General features: G+C 45.0%; 2 protein-coding genes across 3 annotated transcripts in view; one reads left to right on the top strand and one right to left on the bottom strand.

Moving 5' to 3' along the window:
• Gcfc2 (GC-rich sequence DNA-binding factor 2) overlaps positions 1 to 7,224 on the top strand; it is a 38,961-nt gene extending 31,737 nt beyond the window's left edge. Inside the window, exons 15-17 of the mRNA XM_036180490.1 lie at positions 1,287 to 1,433; positions 5,232 to 5,356; positions 6,349 to 7,224. Coding sequence (XP_036036383.1) covers positions 1,287 to 1,433; positions 5,232 to 5,356; positions 6,349 to 6,466 — 390 coding nt within the window. The 3' untranslated portion in view covers positions 6,467 to 7,224. The remainder of the gene's footprint in view (positions 1 to 1,286; positions 1,434 to 5,231; positions 5,357 to 6,348) is intronic.
• Positions 7,086 to 15,476, bottom strand: Mrpl19 (mitochondrial ribosomal protein L19). Of its 2 annotated transcripts, XM_036180496.1 has the most exons (6): positions 15,244 to 15,476; positions 13,147 to 13,265; positions 12,519 to 12,653; positions 10,882 to 11,063; positions 10,520 to 10,769; positions 7,086 to 7,116 (listed from the first exon to the last, which is right to left on the bottom strand). In XM_036180496.1, exons 1-5 carry the CDS (start codon positions 15,462 to 15,464, stop codon positions 10,548 to 10,550), a joined length of 879 nt encoding a protein of 292 aa, XP_036036389.1. In that variant the 5' UTR covers positions 15,465 to 15,476; the 3' UTR covers positions 7,086 to 7,116; positions 10,520 to 10,547. The 2 variants fall into 2 exon arrangements, with proteins under 2 accessions (XP_036036389.1, XP_036036388.1); XM_036180495.1 differs by lacking the exon at positions 7,086 to 7,116 and having other exon boundaries at positions 10,360 to 10,769.
• Positions 15,477 to 19,911: the final 4,435 nt, after the last annotated feature.

The raw sequence follows: 19,911 nt of genomic DNA, 5'->3' as shown, positions 1-19,911 counted from the left end.
AAAAGCAGTTCTTGTCTTATGGACCCTCCATAAGAAGCACTGGGTTGAATTTCATCCCAGGTCATACCCGACTACCCTTTGTTGGTGAGCTAAAGTGAAAGCCACAGTGCAGGTAGATACGGTAAGGAGCTCAGTTCCAATGGCGTTTCAGGTGAAGCACCAGAAGGACTCTACAGCTGACCAGTGACATATGAAGAACACAAGGCTTATCATAGCCACGTGCCTGGTGATGGCACCTGGTGCTGTAGCATCCTTAGACATTTGCAGGAGATGTAGGAAGAATGGGCTTGGGAGACTGCACTGGTTAGGATGTGGTCAATTGCACAGCACTGCGGAGCTGGAACACAGTACGCGTGACATATAAGTCCCAGTTCCAGGGTAGGCCAGAGCTCAGAGTTTGACATCAGTCATGTGTAGGCAGTATTTGGCCATGAGTGACAAGTTCTGAGGAGACTAGGAGAGAGCCGGGGGAATGGCGTGGAGGCCATCAGGTGCACCTTAGAATGAACTGTGAACCTTTGTGCCTCAAGGAATGCAAATGTGCCAGGGATGGAAGTGAGTATTAAGTGCCATGAGAAAGGATTCGGGGGTAGTGAAGATATCCGTTGTGTTTGAGAATAGGACCCAAATGTCTCTAGCAGGAGCAGGTACAGTGCAGTGAGTGAATGTGTGTCGTGGTCAAGTTGGGAAAGATGCTTTCTGGGGCAGACGACGGTGCCAGTGACAGTGTGAAGTGTGGCATGTTACTAACCCAAATGTCATTCAGCACTCAGAATACTAGAAGACCCAGAATTCTCACCACCGTTCACAGAAATCTCTGAATTCGTTGTAGAGCTTACTATGGGCACTTCAGCCCTGTTATCGGTAGACTCTCTGGTTGTCTTGTTTTACATGCCAGCAGTGAGGTTCTCGGCATTGCCAGGCATCCTAGTGGCACTTGTTGTTAACACTGGCACCAGCCTTGACGGTGCTTTCTGATCCTGGCACCCCACGGTCTTGTACTTAGTGGCCTAGACAGTAAGAAGATGGGTCACAGTGAACATTGATCTGCCTGGAGAGGCTCCAGGGGAGTTCCATGAGGCATGCTGGGGTTGCTTGCCCTAAAAATGGACCTAGGATGAGCACATACATGGAGGTGAGAATCGGTATTTACTTGGGATGTTGTCTATTCCAAAGCTGACATTTACAGCAGGGCCAGCTAGTGAGATTGGTGGGGTTGGAGCAGTCCTCATTTACCACTACAGTTTCTAGGGGAGCACACATAATTACTTGGTATTTTCTCTCAGCTCTTCCGAAATATTCTTCTTTGGACTGGACTTCTCCCAGATGACACCTTGCAAGATCTAGGCCTGGGGAAGCTGCTGAATCGCTATCTTATTATTGCTCTTACTAATGCCTTCCCTGGACCAGATGCTGTTAAAAAGTGCAGCCAGGTAAGCTGTATAGAAGCCAATTCTAATTATGTCATCAGTGTATATAGTTCTCAGTGTGATGCTTACGTCTCCATCACTAAAGAAGCTCAGATAGAAGTGTTGGAGGTCCGGGCCAACCTGGGCTACAGGTGAGACCTTCTCAGAACAGCAACAGCAGAGATTTAGTTGGTAGGGCTGGAGAGATGTCTCAGTGGTTAAGATTGCACACTGCTCTTGAGTTTACCTCATAGTTCCCACATTATGCAGCTCACAACCCCTGTAACTTCAGCACTGATGGGGAATCCCTTGCCCTCTTCTGGCCTCTTCGGAAACTTGTACATAAACACATATGAATGTATCTTAAAGGTTTAGTTATTGAAATCTATATTATATTACAACCAAATAATTAAAATTGTGGAGCTTGCACTTGAATAAACAAATCAGTTTAGCAGAACAAAACCCAGAAGGCTACTATGGTATTTAAGAATCATTTACTAATGATGCCAGGAGCCCAGGTGTGGTCTGTACACACCTGTAGTCTCAGTACTTGAGAGGCTCAGGCAGGAAGATCATGAGTTCAAGACAAACCAAGAAAGAAGGGAGGCAGGGAAAAAAGAAAGGAAGGAAGGAAAATTAAAAAGAGCTAAAGAAATAGGTTAGAAACTAGGAAAGGAGCTATAAAGGGTAAGATTAAAATCCACATCAAATTTAAAAGGTCTTTACAAGCCAGAATTCAGATTTCTTGCTGGAAATGGCCCCAAAATATACAAGTCAAATCACCAAATGGATATGGGAAACAGCCTGCAAACAGTGTGGCAAAGATTGGCAGTGCCAGCAGAGAACTGCTGCTGCTGTGGAGATGCCTGCACAGCCAGCGGGGCAGGAAGCGTGGCTCTTGCTGTCACTGGTTAACTGAAACCCCCGGTTGTGATGGAAGCCTGGGTTGCTACCATTCTGGTGCTGTAGAGCCTGTGGCCTGCAGTGTGTAGCAGAGTATTATTGTAAGGTGTGTTACTTTTGTTTATGTTGCATTTGTTGAACTCTGTGAAGCTGTGTTACGGTGCCTGCCTAAAACACCTGATGCTCTAAGAAAGATCTCAATAGTGAGGAAGGAAAAAGGATAGGCAGGGCTGGCAGACAGAGAGAATATATAGAAGGAGAAAACTTGGAGGAAGAAAAGGAAGGAGCCAGAGGAGGAGGACTCCAGGGGCCAGCCACAGGAAGACACGGAGTAAGAGTAAGATTTACAGAAGTAAGAGAATGGGAAAAGCCCAGAGGCAAAAGACAGATGGGATAATTTATGGAAAGCTGGCAAGCAATGAGACAAGCTGAGTCTAGGCATTTATAAGTAAAAAATAAGCCTCCAGGTTGGGGATTTAGCTCAGTGGTAGAGCACTTGCCTAGCAAGCACAAGGTCCTGGGTTTAGTCCTCAGCTCCAAAAAAAAAAAAGCCTCCATATATGATTTATTTAGGAGCTGGGTGGCAGCCCCCCTCGCCCCAAAAAGAGCAAAAACAAACAAACAAACAAACAACAGCGGCAGTGCACAGGGCACTGGTTCTGGAAAACAGATTCTGATACTGGTAGGGGCAGCACAGCTCTTGAGGACAAACATGGAAGTTGAACATACAGATTTTAAGCACAGAGAATATTAGAGCATGATTTAATAGAAGGGGGCCCAAACTACCTGTGTCAGTTATATTTGTGTTGCTGTGATAAAACACCATGGCCAAAGGAGACTTCAAGAAGATAGAGTTTATTTGGGGCCATAGTTTCAAAGGAGGGTCTGGAGAGGAGGGGAAGGCCTGACAGCGGAAGAATGCTCGGAGTTCTCATCTTCAGCCACAAACCAAACAAAGCAGATGGGGAGTGGGGCAAGGCTGTGTGAACTCCAAACCCCACCCCAGTGGTGGGCTTCCTCCAGTAAGGCTCCACCTCCCACAGGTTCTGTAACCTCCCCAAGCAGTGCCATGAACTGGAGGACCAAGTGTTGACATTTTCAAATATGTGGACCAGGGAGGGAGGGTGCTTGTATTCAAAACAGTACAGTACCCAAATGTCTCCAAAACATTTGATCTGCCCATAAGGTAAAAGTCATGGTACTAAATGGTGCTTAGGGAGCCAGGTTTGGTAGCACACTTGTAATCCCATCATTACCATAATTCTTAAAATTTAAGTCATTCTCTCTGTGGAATGTTTTCAAGTTGACTGCAAAGGTCATCTCAAAAGTAGTGAAGGGGAAGTGCGTCTACACAACTTCTCCACAGCAGGGTTTGAGAAGCAGGCCACCGGCCAACAGAATGAGGCCCCACCTCATATATGGACAGGCTCGCTGGCTCCATGAGAACTTCCAGACACATGTACAATAGCAAAGCACCGGAAAGCAGGTACAAATGACAGTAAGTTCCAAGCCAGTGAAGACTGCTGCCAAAACTTTGGGAAATAGATAGTTTGACAAGCAAATCTGCCGGGCAGTGGTGGCACAAGTCTTTAATCCCAGCACTCAGGAGGCAGAGGCAGATGGATCTCTGTGAGTTCAAGGCCAGCCTGCTCTACAGAGTGAGATCCAGGACAGGCAACAAAAAAAAAAAAAAAAAACAAAGCAGGGGAATCACAAACGAATGTTCCATGTCTCTGCCTTCTGCAGTCACATATCTGCATTTTTTTCCCTTAATAACTGAAGAATACTACAGTAAGCCTTTTTTTTTTCCTGGCTTTCATTCACTTTGTATTGCTTTTGTTGATGGTGCCACTGCTCTTGAGTCACACACTGGGCCTCACAGGCTTGCAACCCCGGCTCTGCCACATGCACATTCAGCAACACCCAGCCCTGTCATGTTTTGAGTCAGTATCTGCCTGTGCTGCAGAGGCTGGCTGGCTTTGAGCTCAGATCCCTTTCTGCCTCAGGCCTCTCAGATGCTAGAATTCCAGATGCCTACCGCCATGCCCTGGTCAAACCCTCTACCACCAGTTTCTACAGCTGTGTTAAGGCTGGCGCCAGATTTCCTCGAAGATGCTTTCCAGAACTTGCACTCCTTTACGGTGTGTTTGGTGCTTCTGCTTCCTCCTTTCTCCAGAACCTGGTCTGTCACCAGTGACAGCATGGCCTGTGTGACTGTCCAGGAACTCGCTGCTTTCCTCTCTCCCTTTCCTCCTTCTTGTTACGAGGAAGTTTTTTTGTTTTTCAGCGGTTTTCTGACTTTCCCCTAAATTGTGGTAGTTTTGGAGGAGGATTTTTTTTTTTTTTTTGTAGTGTCTAGTGCGTACTACACATTGACCTCCTTGGCCTGTATGGACATAAAAAGCACACTGGTAAAGGCCAAGTTGTCATTCATTTTCTTCTACTCAACAAATGTAGAATCACCTGTGGATTTCTTCTCTCAAGTGCTTTTGTGTCTGTTGTGGAATTACAAGTGTTGCTAACCAGTGCACAGAGCAGATCCCATTTGCTTTAAGCTTTGAGCAGTGAAGTTTTTTTTAACCAGGTGTTCAGTTTTTTGTTTTGTTTTGTTTTTTCATTTCAGTTATATGTATGGGTGTTGTGCCTGCTTATATGTTTGTAATGTGTGAATGAGGTACCAGAGGTCAGAAGGGGACATCAAATCTCTTGGAACTGGAGTTACAGATGGTTGTGAGCTGTCATGTGGGTTATGGGAGTCAAACCTGGGCCCTCTGGAAGAGCAGTTAGTGCTGATACCCACTGAGCCTCTCCCCAGCCCCTGAAGATTGGTCTTTTTAATGCCATGTTACCTTTGACACAGCAAAGGGAACTCTAACTTTGTTTGCTCGTGTGTTTTAAACTTGCCATGTGTCTTGACAGATAGCAGCTTGTCTACCGGAAAAATGGTTTGAGAACTCTACTATGAGGACATCAATTCCCCAGCTAGAAAACTTCATCCAGTTTTTACTGCAGTCTGCACGTAAATTATCCACAAGTGAATTCAGGTAATGCTCATTTAGTTTCTCACCTCCAAAGCATAGCTCAAGGATTTTGAATGCTTTCAGCAATTTTAAGGAAGAATTGTACTTTCACTATAATTTTTAAAATCCAAGTCTAGGGATATAACTAGTGTGGCAGAGTATTTGCCTAGCAGCACAAAGCCCTGGGTTCCATCCAGGTACTCATAAACCAGGCATTGTGGCACATGCCTAGAATCCTTCTATAGTGCTGAGGAAGTCTTGGTGTGACTACTCCACCCAGCTGGCAGCACAGCCCTGTCGACACCCTGATGACAGGCTTGCTCTGTGTTGTTTTTAATTCTATTTGCATTCAAATCTTCCGGGATACTCTGTGTTTGGACTTGCAGTTATAATCATGAGGTATGGGAAACTGAGATCAATCTATGAAATGCATCATTGGGCTGTTTCATGTCTGTGCCAGTACTATAGTATGCTTATGCAAATAGATATGATACAGGCTGCTGCTGATAGGCTATACTGCACATGTGTATGTGTAGCAAATGCCGAAATGAATAATGTAGTCAGTCGAGGATTGTGTAATGTGCACAGTTGTATGTGCTGTGCTTTTATGGAACTATCAGCACATTTGTTCACGCCAGCAGCACCACAGCATGTCACATGTTTTGGTGTGGCATGATAGCTAGTGTCACTGTGCCTTAGGGATGGACCAGCAAGCACTTAACCCAATGATGTCAAGAGGACGTCTCTGTATTCTCTGTGGCTTTAGATACTGACTTAGGTGGAGCTTCTGGTTCAGGTACTGATGTAGGTCCTGAGTCACCACTGTGAACTCACTTCACATTTGTTTTAGAACATTTGCTGTATCTCTTTCTTTCATTCATTTTATTTCATCTTACATTTTGTCCTAAGGATCAAACTTCGGGCCCAATGCATGCTGAAGACTTTTACCGCTCAGACACCTCTAGCCTCAGCTGCATTAAGGAGAAGTAAATGCTTTTTTTGGTTTTGTTTTTCAGGAATGAAGTCAATGAAATAATTCTTATCCTGGTGAAGGTAAAAGCTTTGAATCAAGCCAAATCCCTCATAGAAGAGTATCACCTGGAGCCCTCCATGTACCCAATTACAGGTGTTTGAGTGCACTATGGGAGGTGTTGAGAGTCACTGATAAAGTACTCAGTTCCTTGGTTGTCCACAGCTGGCACCCCCTCACTTTCTCTGTGCCCACCCTTGGTGTCCTGAAAGGCTGGCACTGTGTGACTGAGGGTGTTACATCACAACAGCCGTTACTCTGTCTCAGTCTGAGAAGGTATTGAAGAAGTCTGATACACAGAAGCATGTCCAGAGTCAAGCCCATCTTCAGCTTTGACATTCTTAAAATTCCCACTGTTTTACAAATCAGCTAATGAGGAAATCTTGAGTGAATTGCTTAATTATGAAATGGTTAACACATTTTTATAACAAATTGTGCTTCCAAAGTCTGCACTGGGTGATTATGTGAAATCGATGAGAGAGAGTGCCAGTGAGTCTCCAGATTTGTGACTCATTGTTAATTTGTTAAGAAAAAAAAATCTTTTAAAAAAATATTTATTTTTCTATGTGTGATCCTGTATACACCTGGATGATTATATGTACACCACTTCCATCAGAGACCAGCAAAGGCCAGAGGGCATCAGATATCCTGGAACCAGAGTTCCAGGAGGTTGTGGGCCACCTGATGTAGATGCTGGGAACCAAACCCAGGTCCTCAGGAAGAGATCTTAACCACTGAGTCGTTCCTCCAGCCCCTGTTGAAGAATGAAGATGTATTGATTTGGGCCATTTGTAATTCTTTTTGAACCATCTTTTTCTAGAGGCTTGTAATACTTTCATATTAAAAATAATATTGATCTTTTGCCTGTCCTCTTGCAAGTAGTTTATCAGAAAACTTAACTTTTTTCTTTTAATTTTGTGTAAGATTTTTTGATAATGAAGTCATCACTTGGTAGCAAGTTAGGCTTTTTTGTTATGTTTTGTATCATTCATGACAGGATTAAGGAGGCCACTGCTATTTACATACAGAAATGTACAGTATTTGATTAAGGAAGTCTGAGGCAAGGTAGTTAAGAAATTAGGAATTTTTTTGTTTGTCTATATATTTTTTTGTATTATATTTCTGTTTTAATTTTACACATCAGCCATGGGTTCCCCTGTCCTCCCCCTCCCTCACCCACCCCCACCTTCCCCCAGCCCCTCCCCTCCATTCCCATCCTCTCCAGGGCCAAGACTCCCCTGCGGATTCATTCAAACCTGGTGGATTCAGTACAGGCAGGTCCAGTCCCCCCCCCCCCCCAGACTGAGCAAAGTGTCCCTGTGTAAGCCCAAGGTTTCAAACAGCCATGATTTTATTAGTGTTCTTAAGTCTGTTAAGCAACTCAATGACCCCATGTATATATTTTGCAAATTATTGCCCAAAAGACAGTTGGAAATGTTGGTTATTTTGTAGTATTTGACTCTGTGGCCCATGTTTACATACTTGAAAGCCCTGTTTTCAGGACTGCATGTAATGTGAACAGCTGACATGTCGTCGCTGTAGCAGTGAAAGCTTACAGCTGTCTAGTGAAGATGCTGAGACTGTTACACAGACAGAAGCCCACAGAAAGCTCAAACACTGCTGAATCCTCAGAGAATTCATGTTAATGTTGTCATTTTAGACAGCTGCTCATTACAAAAGCATGTGTGTATGTGTACAGAAAGTTTGTTTTTGTATATAAATGGCAGAGACTTTATTACATATGAATTTTCTATTTATTTACTGTTAAAGTGCATTTTTTGGAAGCTGTTCTGTGGCTCTGGCTTTTTTAGATAAGACATGGGTGAATATACTCTCATTAGTCCACCCTGGGCAGACAGCGTTGTGATGCTAGCCCTGCATCATTGGAGTGCTTAGTCCTGGGATGCGGTTCACTGACACAGCACAGCAGTCACCTGGTGCTTCATCTCACAGACTCAGTGAGGCCATGTTAGAAAACTTTCTTTATCTGTGCTGGTTTCCTTGGCTTTATTCTTTTTGGAGACTGGGTTTCATTCTCAAGTGTAAGTGACATTGATCTTGGGACCCTCCTGCCTCCCAAGCCCTAGGATTGCAGGCCTGTGTTACCACAGAATGTGGATAGACAGACCATGTTCATGAATTGAAAACTAATTTGGGGTAGTTTTTATTTTCCTTACTCTGACTCATAAATTTAATGTCAACACTGAGGTTCAGGAAATAATCATACAGGTGAACAACCCTGGGCCACGTTACTCAGTGGGGGATCCCCAGACCAGTATTGATAGAACTAGATATCTGAATGAGCCTTAGTTCCATCTCATTTTTCTACCCACCCACAATACCCAAACAGAGACAAGTCACAGATCTAATTGGAAAGTCTAGAACAAAGACTCAGGAAAATCAGAGGAGGAGACCTGTGCCTCAGAGGCAGAAACCAGAGAAACTTGGCAGAGTTCGGGTCCCAGCACCTACACCACTCAGCTCACAGCCACCTGGAACTCTAGCCCCAGGGGATCCTGATTCACAGTCACACACACATACACTCAAAGAAGTAACAGGTACTGGGTATCTAAACTCCAAATAAATGGTTCCAGGAAGACAAGACAAAGAGAGAAAATCAGCAACAAGTACCAAGTTTCCTAAAACATGAGTCACTGCATTGAAAAGCTCACCCCAAAATGTGGACACGAATATACCTGCACCAAGGCACAACACTGATTTCATTACCGTGAAGACTAAAACTACACACTTTCAAGTCATACAGTCATACACAGGGAGCAGAAACCAGAATGACTGTTTCCCAGCATGGCACTAAAACACTATTAGCAGTACAAAAATAACAAGGAAACTCAAAAGCAGAGTGTCTCTCAACAGTAAATGGCCACATGAGTGAAAGATCTCAAGAGCATGAGCAGTATACCCTGTCTGTCATGGAGGTCAGTGCACACGCACACCTTCTCTGGAAGCTAGTGGTGTTCCATCTAATGGAGTTAGCCAGGAAAATGGAAACAAGGACTGCACAAAGTGCTCAGCAGAGAACCAGCCCTGAGACAGCAAGGCTCAGGGGGCAGGTCGGGCCTGAGACTCACACTGATGGAGGAGGCGCTAAGGCCTGGGCTGGCTCTTATCATGTTACAGGTGGGATAGATAGCCTTTACTCTGTGATGCATCCCAGCTTCTCCACCCATGCTCGGCCACATGGGTTACCAATACACTCCTGTCCCTACACAGGGACTGTTCGGATCCCCCAAGGGCTTATTTCATGCAGAAAGTGAGAACAATGCGCTCTCTGACCACCTTCTTGCAGGGCAGCTCATCACCCAGTCCACACTGGGCCTGCCAGGTGCCCTGGGGTGTCTTCTGTTGAGCAGAATCCACTCATAACTGAGGGGAAAGTGAAACCAGATGACAGCTCAGACTGCCACATTCTCCTTGAAACTGACACAGCAAAACAGCACCCTTTTCTACCTGCTAATGAGCCTGTCAAAACAAGACATTGAACACTGCGCAGGGCTGGAGAAATAGCTAGTGATTAAGAGTACATACTGTTCTTCCAGAGGACCTGACTTCAGCTGTCAGCACCTATGTCAGGTGGGTCATAAACAGCTGGGACTCCAGTTCCAGAGGATCTGACACTGTCTGGTCTCTGGACATACATGTACATACATACAGAACTGGTGCGCTCTTACCTACTGACCTAGCCCCTACTATTACACTTTAACCCACACCCTGTTGGGTATTTATGATTATTTCCCAGTTTACTCCCCTTGCTCACGTCCCATTACATCTCATTTTGGTGATGCTGACTCCACTGGCTAGAGAGGGGATGAATGTTGGGCGATTTCTCTTTTTAGAGCCATAAACTGGTGTGCAGACCTTATGCTAGGTACTGATAAGGTGAGGAGGACTATCTCATTTAATAGTTGTACTCTTACAAAGCAAACTTAATGGCTGAGCTAATATATCTGCAATTAAAGACATCCTCAGAACAAGGGCATAAAAGAAAAAAATATTTTTATGTGTGTGTACAAGTTCAGGTCCACACAGGCTAGGATGTGCATGTAGAAGGCAAAGGACAACTTTCAGGAGTCAGTTCTCTCCTTCCACCCCGGGTTCCAGAGTTGAACTCATCAGGCCTGAGCAGCAAGCATGTTTACCTGCCAAGCCATCCTACCAGGCCCAAGATCAAGACTTCTTGGATGCTTCTATTTCTTCCCACAATGCAGCTTCGATTTTTGAAGTGTCATATTCTCTCATCATATCAAACTCAAGCCATGGCTGGCTCCACTTCTGGGCTTCTTTCATTTGCTCTTCAGTTAAAGCAAGATCAAACCTGATCCCTTTAATGTTGAAGTACGGACGTTCCCAGCGTTTGGACCATGGCTTTGGCTTCATTTTAACTTGCAGCTAAGGAAAACAAGAACAGAATTTGGGCTGGTGAGATGCACACAAAAGTTGCCCCGAGTTTTCTGCAGGGTGCTTCTTCAGACTTGCACCTAAACAAATGGACATGGTCTACCTTGTTAACAGGCACTTCCTGGCAGGCCTCATGTGGGACTGGCTTCATATTAACATCAAAGGTGCTGAACTCAGGGAGAGCATCTCGTAAATACAGCAGGCTGTCGTCCAGCCTCTTCTCTAACTTCACCACTTGGATCTCGTGGATTCGAGGATTATACAGTTCAAAGCAAATCTCCACACCTAAACAGAGAACATGCTTACCACCTAAGACCAGACTCCTGCAATACTTCACAGTACAGTAAAAGAAGCAGCTGGCAAGTGGGGCATGAGCAAACACATGGAATTTCTAAAGATGAAGATTACCAAAGCAAAACAAACTAGACCCCATTTAAATGAAAAAGTGAAAAAAAAAACAAAAACAAAAACTGAATGATGTCCTATGAGAAATCTATAAATATCCCATCTCTTCAACTATGATAACATACATTAGCCTGGGAAGAGGAAGCCTCAACTAAGGAACTGTGGTGATCAGAATGGCCTAAAGATATGTCTGTGGGGCACTGTCTTGACAGCCAGTTGCTAGATGAGGGCTAGTCCCCATGGGAGGTACATCCCTGGACAGGTGGTCCTAGGCTGTGTGAAGAGTTGGCTAACCATGAGCCTGTGAGCAAATGGCATTCTTGCACGGTTTCTGTCTCGCTTCTATGTTCTGACTGGAACGTGTAAGCAAATAAACTCTCTTCCCCAAGTTGCTTTTGGACAGAGTATTGTGACAGCCAGAGACCAAACTAGTACACCAGTGAAGGGCCCTCTTGGCACAAACAGTAACTTGGTGCGCAAGACATGGTTTTGAATGTAATCCCTCCAAAATTCACCTTGAAGGCCTGCCTCATAGTAGCAGCTTCTCTGCAGACATCATGGATGAGAACCCTGAAGTGCACTTGTAAGTCTAAACACTCTCACGCACCATTTCAATTCTTCATCTTCTAGGGTGTGACCATTTGTTCCTCTCCAGTGTTAGTCACGGCACGTACCTGGAGCCACAGTGCAGTAGTAACTGCAGCGACTGTGTCATGACATAGCAAAGCAGAAGCCTTCATCTTAGAAGCCAAGCTCCCAAGATAAGATACCATCCTATCTGTCCCAGTGGACTTCGGGGTTATTTGCTCAGAAAAGGACAATCCTGCTAAACTGAAGTCTCATACCTCTTATCCTCTAATCATTAGTACTGAGGAGACAAAGACTGGAGAATTGCTTCAAGTGTGTGGTCAACAGGTTCTATATAGCAAGACCCTGGCCATTCATGGCCTACATGGGAAGACCCTGTGTCAAAAACATGACTAATAAAACAAATAGAATCTCCCCTCACTGCTTTACACGCTGTCCCCACTCTTGAAGATGCCACGTTTATTTAGGCAGGGTGTCACTATGTAGTCCAACCTGGTTTTGAACTAAAAAAATCCTCCTGCCTCAGCATATCCTTGTGCTAGGCCACCAGGTATGTGTTGCCATGTCCAGCCCAGGAAGTCCAATCCCAATGGGTGTTGCCCATATAATAAAAGAAGCTTTCAAAAGAAAGTGGACCCTCCAACGGTACATTAACCAGTAGATACCAATCTCTGTCCACTGCAAAGCACGAGTTATCTCTTGAGGAAAAACCACTTTCACATTCTGGAAGCACAAGAGGAAACACACCTTGTCCTTCAATCGTGTTCCTAAGGGTGAAAGTCGCCCCAAGCCCTTTTCCAGATCGCTGGATGCAGATTCCCAGGAACTGGCTGGTTTTCCCACTGGCGTACGGGTCGGCTGTGGTAACCCGCAGTATGCTTCCTACAGAGTCAGAAGAGAGGCAACCTCTAACATGAGACGCAGGAATGAACAAATACAGTTTAGAACTTTGTGTTTTAAATAACGAATGGCAAAACCCAGACACTTGGAGAATAATCTTTATGCAAAAAAATCTTTATGCTGGAACTAGAAAATACCATCCTGAGTGAGGTAACCCAAACCCAGAAGGACAAACATGGTATGTACTCACTCATAAGTGGATACTAGATATAAAGCAAAGGACAATCAGACTGCAACCCACAGATCCAGGGAGGCTACCTAGCAGGAAGGACCCCAGGATGACTGTGGCTTATAATTAGTTTTGGTTTTACTCAATTACTGGGCAAGCCTCAATGAAACATTTCACTATTAGGATAAGAATTTATACTATATCAAGCTGATAACAGAAAAAATAAATAAATAAAATTAATCAATTTTGAGAAAGAATCTTTATGCAATCCAATACCTGCTGACAAGACACCCTGCTTTTACTCACCAACATAGAACTCTGGAATGTTAAGCACCTTCCTCCTGTCCAGCATATCTTTTCTTTCTAGCTGATATTTCAGAGGGTTTGTTCTTCCCCTTGGAGGAATGAATTCAGGACTCAGGAACCTATAAAGAGAGAAATTTTAAAAATTAAAAGGTAATTTGGGAAATGAAAGGGTATAATGTTGATGTATTTCATTCTTTAAATAAGGGATCGTGTCATTTCTAAACTACTGTTTCCAAAACCACTATTAATGCTCATGAGAACTGTCAGCTCTCCTGAGTACTCACCAGGCATTTTGTTTAAAAGCTTATAGAACATCTAAGTGGCACTTACAGTCTGGACTTTAATTGTCCAAGAAGGCACATATACTGAGAGTTTAGCTGTCAGCCTGTGCAGCTCCTAGGGGTTAGGAAGCTTTAAGAATTGCAGCCCAGTACAGGAAATATGTCACTGGGCCTGTACCTTGAAGGCAAGACTAAGACCCACACCCTTTCTGCTTCTTCGTTTGATTACCTAGATGATACTTCCTGCCATGCCATACTGTGTCACTACAGGATCAAAGTGACAGGGTCAGGACCAAGCAAAGTTAACTAGAACTGTCAAAACCCTGAGCCAAAGTAAACATCTCCCTTTAAGCTGATTATCTCAGTAGCATAAATTAATCTTCAGAGAAATGAGGTGGTTTTGCTGTCATCTTTTTATTAAAAACAACAACTGGGTTGGGCGGCGGTGGTACACCCCTTTAATCCCAGCACTCAGGAAGCAGAGCCAGAAGGATCTCTGAGTTTGAGGCCAGGCTGGTCTATAGAGCAGGATCCAGGACAAGCACCAAAGCTACACAGAGAAACCCTGTCTCAAGAAAAAAACAACAACTGAAGCTTAAGGATGATGAACCACTGACACATTACTATTGCTATTAGTTATAATTTTGTCACAGTTTAAACACTGTGTGCCTCTCAGTCTGCAGAGCCTATGACCACAGGTCTCCCACTGAGCTATAAATACAGAGAATATATATAAAAATCACCAACTGCAAACTGACTTTAAAAGACACCTTCCACCAAGTGTGGTGGTGCCGACCTATGATCCTAATACTCAGTAGGCAGTAGCAGGCAGATCTCTGTAAGCTCAAGGCTAGCCTGGACTACATAGTGAGACACAGACCCGTGTGTGTGTGTGTGTGTGTGTGTGTGTGTGTGTGTGTGTGTGTGTGTGTGTTGGAGTAGAGTCTTTCCTTCCACGTGGGTTCTAGGGGCGTACCTGAGTGGACAGGCTTGCACTAGAGACTCCTTTACCATTGCTGGTCCCATACTGTTATCTTTTGAAGACTTACCTTTTTTTTTTTTTTTTTTTGTATGTGTATGAGTGTTTGCCTGCATGTATGTATGTGCACCACATGCATGACCTGGTTCCCTCAAAGACCAAAAAGAGGGTGGTGGATCCACTAGAGCTGGAATTGCTGATGTTGGTGGGCCACTCTGAGGGCCCTTTTGAAGAGCATCAAGTGTTCGTAATGGCTAGCCATCTCTCCAGCTTTTAAAAGATTATTTTCCCACCTCAATGAGGCTAAGTGGTCATAGGAAAATATTTTTTTCTAAATCATTAGCTTTCCTAAGTCGAAGCCAATTTCAATTTAGAACTACAGGATATGTGAAATATTTAAGCCCAGAAACAATCCACTCAGCCAGCTACACCCCTTTTAAAGAGCCTATAATCACACCAAGTTTTTCCCATGAAAACTCAGGTTTGTTAACGGTTGTGAGCGTTCCGAAACAGGCTCAAGCTATGAAAACCTAGGTGGCTTAGAAACCACGGAGAGCGTTGGTCAACAGACTCTACCAGGAGGAAGGGTTCGGGGAAGAGATCAACTCAAACACGTTCCCAGGTGCAACTAAGGAGAATAGTTAAGAACAAATAAAACTGAGGAATGGAAGTCCAAGCCTGCGTCCTTTGGGATCTAGAGAGGAGCAGACGCCGAATTCCAGTATGTGCAGGCCAGCTACAAGGTAAGCAGGTATCCAAGCGCGCGAACACCCAAGCAGCTCCAGGAGCTGCAGGCGCCCGAGCATGCGCACACCCACGAGGCCTTGGCCGACTCACCTTCTCTGTTTGTCCGGGGCTCGGTGCCGGTCCACCATGACTGGTTTCGGAGGTGGCTTAAACCCACCGGACTCGGAAGGCCCGGTGCTCTGAGGCCGGCTCGGGCCTGTGCGGACAGAGCAGGCATCAGACGCGAGTGCTGCGAGCCGCGGCCTGGCCATTCGGAAGCCCCGGGCCAAGTTCAGGGACACCCTGCAGCCTTCTGCCATGGAGGCCGCCATGTCTACACTCGTAGTGCAGGACTACAACTCCCAGAAGTCAGTGCGACGAGGTGTGGTCGGACGGTGGCTCCTATGGGACCAAACCCTCTTCCCTGTGTACTCCCACTAGTTTTGAAGGAACTATATTGGCAAAAGTATATAATTTCCTCTTCTCCATCATTTGCTAAGTTACACTCCTCCAAACGGCAGGCAAACTTGTACTTCCACTAAGTACTGTGACCTCATTTGCACTGTGAGTGTGGAATGTGTGTGTATGTGTATGTCCTGAATGTGAATGTGATTGCAGATGCCCATGGAGGCCAGGTGGGAGTTACAGGCAGTAACAAGGTACCCCAAAAGGGTGCTGAGAATCTAACCTGAGTCCTCTAAAAGATCAGTGAGTGTTCCTAAAGGCCGGATCACCTCTCTAGCCTCCTCATTTCCACTTTTTATTTGCTGTGCCTACATGAAAAAACTACAATGCCTGGCAGTGGTGGTGAAAGACCCCCTGGCACCCCTATAGGAATGCTATGTTTGCAAGGCTTATAAGGGAACAAAAGACAGTTCCAGGAAATAGAATGGCCCCACCGCAGCCCAGATAGCCGATAAGCATTGCCCTGTTGTGCAAACCCCCTAGCTTGTGAGGCACATAGGGGAACAAAGGAATTCAGCTAGAAGGCAACCAGAGCAGCTGGAATTCTAGATAGGGGTTGAGTCGACACACATATCTGGTTACCAAGGAAACCCACAAACCGCCCTGAGCCTGAATCCACGCCCCATTTGATTTATGCTTATATATTCGCACCTCACTTGAATTGTCCAATCAGAACCATTCGCGCCTTGTTTAAACTATCCAATCAGAACCCTTTGGCTATTCGCGCCTCACTTGAATTGTCCAATCAGAGCTTTGTAACCATTCGCGCCTTGTTTAAACTATCCAATCAGAGCCCTTTGACTAATGCTTTCCCGCGCTTCTTGCTATAAAAACCCATCCCACCAACCCAGAGGCGCGCTGGTCTTCGGAGAGGCTTTGTTGCCCCAGGTACCTGTGTTTGAATAAACCTCGTGCTGTTGCATCTGATCGGTGGTCGCTGCGTGCTCATTGAGCCGGGGGTCTCTCCTGAAGGGAGACCTCTCCGGGGGTCTTTCAGTGGCATACGCCTTTAATCCCAGCACTTGGGAGGCAGAGCCAAGTGAATCTCTGTGAGTTCGAGGCCAGCCTAGTCTCCAAAGCGAGTTCCAGGAAAGGCGCAAAGCTACACAGAGAAACCCTGTCTCGAAAAAAAAAAACCAAAAAGAAAGAGAGAGAGGAGAGAGAGAGGGAGGGAGGGAGGGAGGGAGGGAGGAAGGAAGGAAGGAAGGAAGGAAGGAAGGAAGGAAGAAAGGAAGGAAGAAAGAAAGAAAGAAAGAAAGAAAGAAAGAAAGAAAGAAAAATAAATACAAATGTCACCCCAAAGGGAATAAGAGATAGTTTATTCTGGAGTCAAGTATGAGTGACCATGGCTCAGGAACACAGATCTAAGTCATCATAAATCCATGTTCTAATGGGGTAGCAACTTCATGAAGCTTTCATGATATCAGAGCACAGAAAGCCATAAAACACTCCTTAAATACATTGGTGAGTTCATCAATTTAGGTGTGCTATGACAAAGTGGCAAAGTCTCCACTGCAGGCCTCAGATGCTAACTGTTGGCATTTTTAGCCTTCGTGTTTGGAATCGAAGGTTTCCAAATGAGTTTACCTAACAGCCACAAGGTTGCTGGTTCACAAACAAGTTGGTAATACATGACCATTTGAGGGACTAACAGCCCAAGATAGTTTGGCTCTGGGTCTGCAATGGCCTGGTGTCTCCAGTTCTAATCAGTTCATCGGACTTGTAGAATGTTGTTTGGAAATGTTGGTTCTTCTCTTGTATAATTATTCTATTAGTATTTAGTTCCTCTATTACGCATTCCATGGGGAAGAATGGGCATCTTCTTTCGCTTACATTCTGCCTTATTACCCAGTATCACCTGGGTCTCACTGACTCCAAACAGAATAATACGTTCTGGCTGGTCATGTCAACTTGACACAAGCTGGAGTCATCTGAGAGGAGGGGGCCTCGATTGAGAAAATGCCTCCATGAGACAGGTCTGTAGGCAAGACTGTTGGGCATTTTCATAAGTAGTGATTCATGGTGGGAGGACCCAGCCCATTGTGGGTGGTGTCTCCCTGGGCGTGCGCGCACGCGCACGCGCACACGCACATCATTACAAAGAAAATAAAGCCCCAACACTTTAAATGCCCTAAGTCTCTTCACTGTGAGCTCTTATAAAAGGTCCTCCATAAGCAGGGCTCTCTCCACCTCCACAGCACATCTCTCCATTCCCTCTGGCATCTTACATTGCAGCTACATCAGCCTGCAGGGTCTCCATGTACCTTCCATGAGTTGTCAATCCAACACAGTCTGGTGACAAGGGTAAGAAGAACAGCTTCCATCCTTGCATCTCCATCTTATGTAATAACTGTGTTCTGGTTTTACAATGGAAAAGCAATCCTCGGAGTTTTAAAAATGAACGCACAGACTAGTTATTCTTTTTTTCTTTTTACAGTTTTCTACTTGAAACAAAAAGTAGCGTTGGTCTCTATTAGACTAGTATCTACGATGACAGAAAATGGCAAGGCTGACTCACCACCCCCCTGGGGGGAAAAAAAAAACAGAGCAATATGCCTATGATGGTTAGGAGATGAAATGATATACCATATAAAGATTTTCATCCAAATGTCTGGAAGGGAAAGATTGTTTCACTGCAAAAGGCTGCAGCCTCTGACAGCTTGAGATCAACAGCAGTGGTGGGCTGGCCTCTGTTAGAAGTGGTATCACACAGCAAGACTGAGCCCTGCAAATCCAGTCCAGCTTTTTAAATAGTCCCTTTAGTGGATGTGTTTGGTACACCTGTGTGCATCTGCTCATCAGTGTGTGTGTATGTGTGTGTGTTGTTCTTGATTTGTTTGTTTGTTAAGACAGGGTCTCTCTATGTACCTCCAACTGTCCTAGAAACTCATTGAGTAGACCAAGGTTGGCCTCAAATTCGCAGAGATTCACCTGCCTCCCAACTGCTGGGATTAAAAGTGTTCACCACCACCCCCAACTATGTGTTTGTCTTTTTATAACTGTCTGTCTGATAGTCTTGGTTTCTGGAGAGAAACTTAAGACCTTAAAAACTCACAATGCCATGCAGAATTTTTTAACCTAGTATTTTACTATTTTAATTTTATTTGGGGGTATAAATGGCATGTGTACCTGTGTGAACATCAGGAGTCAATATCAGGTGTGTCGTCAATCAATTCCCACCTTATTTGTTGAGACAGGCTCCTCACTGGACCTAGAACTCGCTGAGTTGGTTAGTTGGCTGGTCAGAGAGCTCCAGGGCTCAGTCTGTTTCTGCTCCTCCAGTTCTGGGGTTACAGATGTGCACAGTTTTTAACCTGGGACTGGGGGGTCTGAACTCAGATGCTCACATGGCACGCACTGTACAATCTCCCAAGCCCTCTGATCCATCTTCTCTGGCCCTTGTATTTTTGTTTGTTTATGGGGATTTTGTTGTTGTTTGTTTTTCAAGACAGGGTCTTATGTAGCTCAGGCTAGCTTCAAACTCACTATATATCCCAAGTTGGCCTTGGACTCTTTAAAACATCTTTTAAACATTTATTTCCTTATTGTATATGTGTGCCTGTCTGTGCCATAGCACAGCTGTGGGGTTAGAGGACAACTTTAGGAGTGAGTTCCCTCCTTCCACCGAGAGCATCTAGTGATCAAATTCAGACCATCAGATTTGGTGGCAGGTGCCTTTACCCACTGGGCCATCTCCCTGGTCCTGGCCTGAATGCTGGATCCTCATGCCTCTGCTTCCCAACTACTATTCTTAATAATCTGGAAAGATAGATTACCCAGAAATGATGAAGGGGAAAAAACTGGGTGTGGTGGGGACTGGGGAGAGAACACAGTCGGTAAACCCAAATGGGAGAGCCTGAGTTTGGATTATTCCCTTCCCCAGACTTTTCCGTTGGGGAGGTGGAGGCAGGAGGATCCCTAGGCCAACTAGTAGTCTAATGAGTGAGCTCCATGTTGATGAGCGACCCTGTCTCAGAAAAGTAAGTAAAAACACACTGTTCATGTAAAAAAATGTCCTCAGAAAGGTCCGTGAGTTGAAATCTTGGTTCCTACCTGGAGGTACTAACTGAGAAGTGACTCCATCATGAAAGGAGCCAAACAGACTGTTAGGATGCCAGACATCGTTAAAGGAAACAGTGCACGTAGTGACTGTGAGGAGCTCTGCTGCCCCAGCCCCTTCCTTTCACTTGCTCTTTGCTTCCTGGCTTCCATGACGGGAGCAGCACCCTGCCTGGCTCACACACCACAGCTGCTTCACCTCTGGTCCAAAACGGAGCCAAAATAAATGAACAAAACAAAATTCCTCTTTTGAGT

This window comes from Onychomys torridus, chromosome 3 (genome assembly GCF_903995425.1).
Source record: "Onychomys torridus chromosome 3, mOncTor1.1, whole genome shotgun sequence".
In the NCBI taxonomy this organism is placed as follows: domain Eukaryota; kingdom Metazoa; phylum Chordata; class Mammalia; order Rodentia; family Cricetidae; genus Onychomys; species Onychomys torridus.
The sequence above is the reverse complement of the archived record's forward strand: the minus strand, read 5'-3'. Positions and strand labels throughout refer to the sequence as shown.

Excerpts from the sequence above, each read along its gene's own strand:
- Mrpl19 (XM_036180496.1), bottom strand. The coding sequence starts at position 15,464 with ATGGCGGCCTCCATGGCAGAAGGCTGCAGGGTGTCCCTGAACTTGGCC. Across the intron at positions 13,266-15,243 it reads GCCCCGGACAAACAGAGAAG|GTTCCTGAGTCCTGAATTCA; the intron begins GTGAGTCGGCCA and ends CTCTCTTTATAG. Across the intron at positions 12,654-13,146 it reads CATTCCAGAGTTCTATGTTG|GAAGCATACTGCGGGTTACC; the intron begins GTGAGTAAAAGC and ends CTGACTCTGTAG.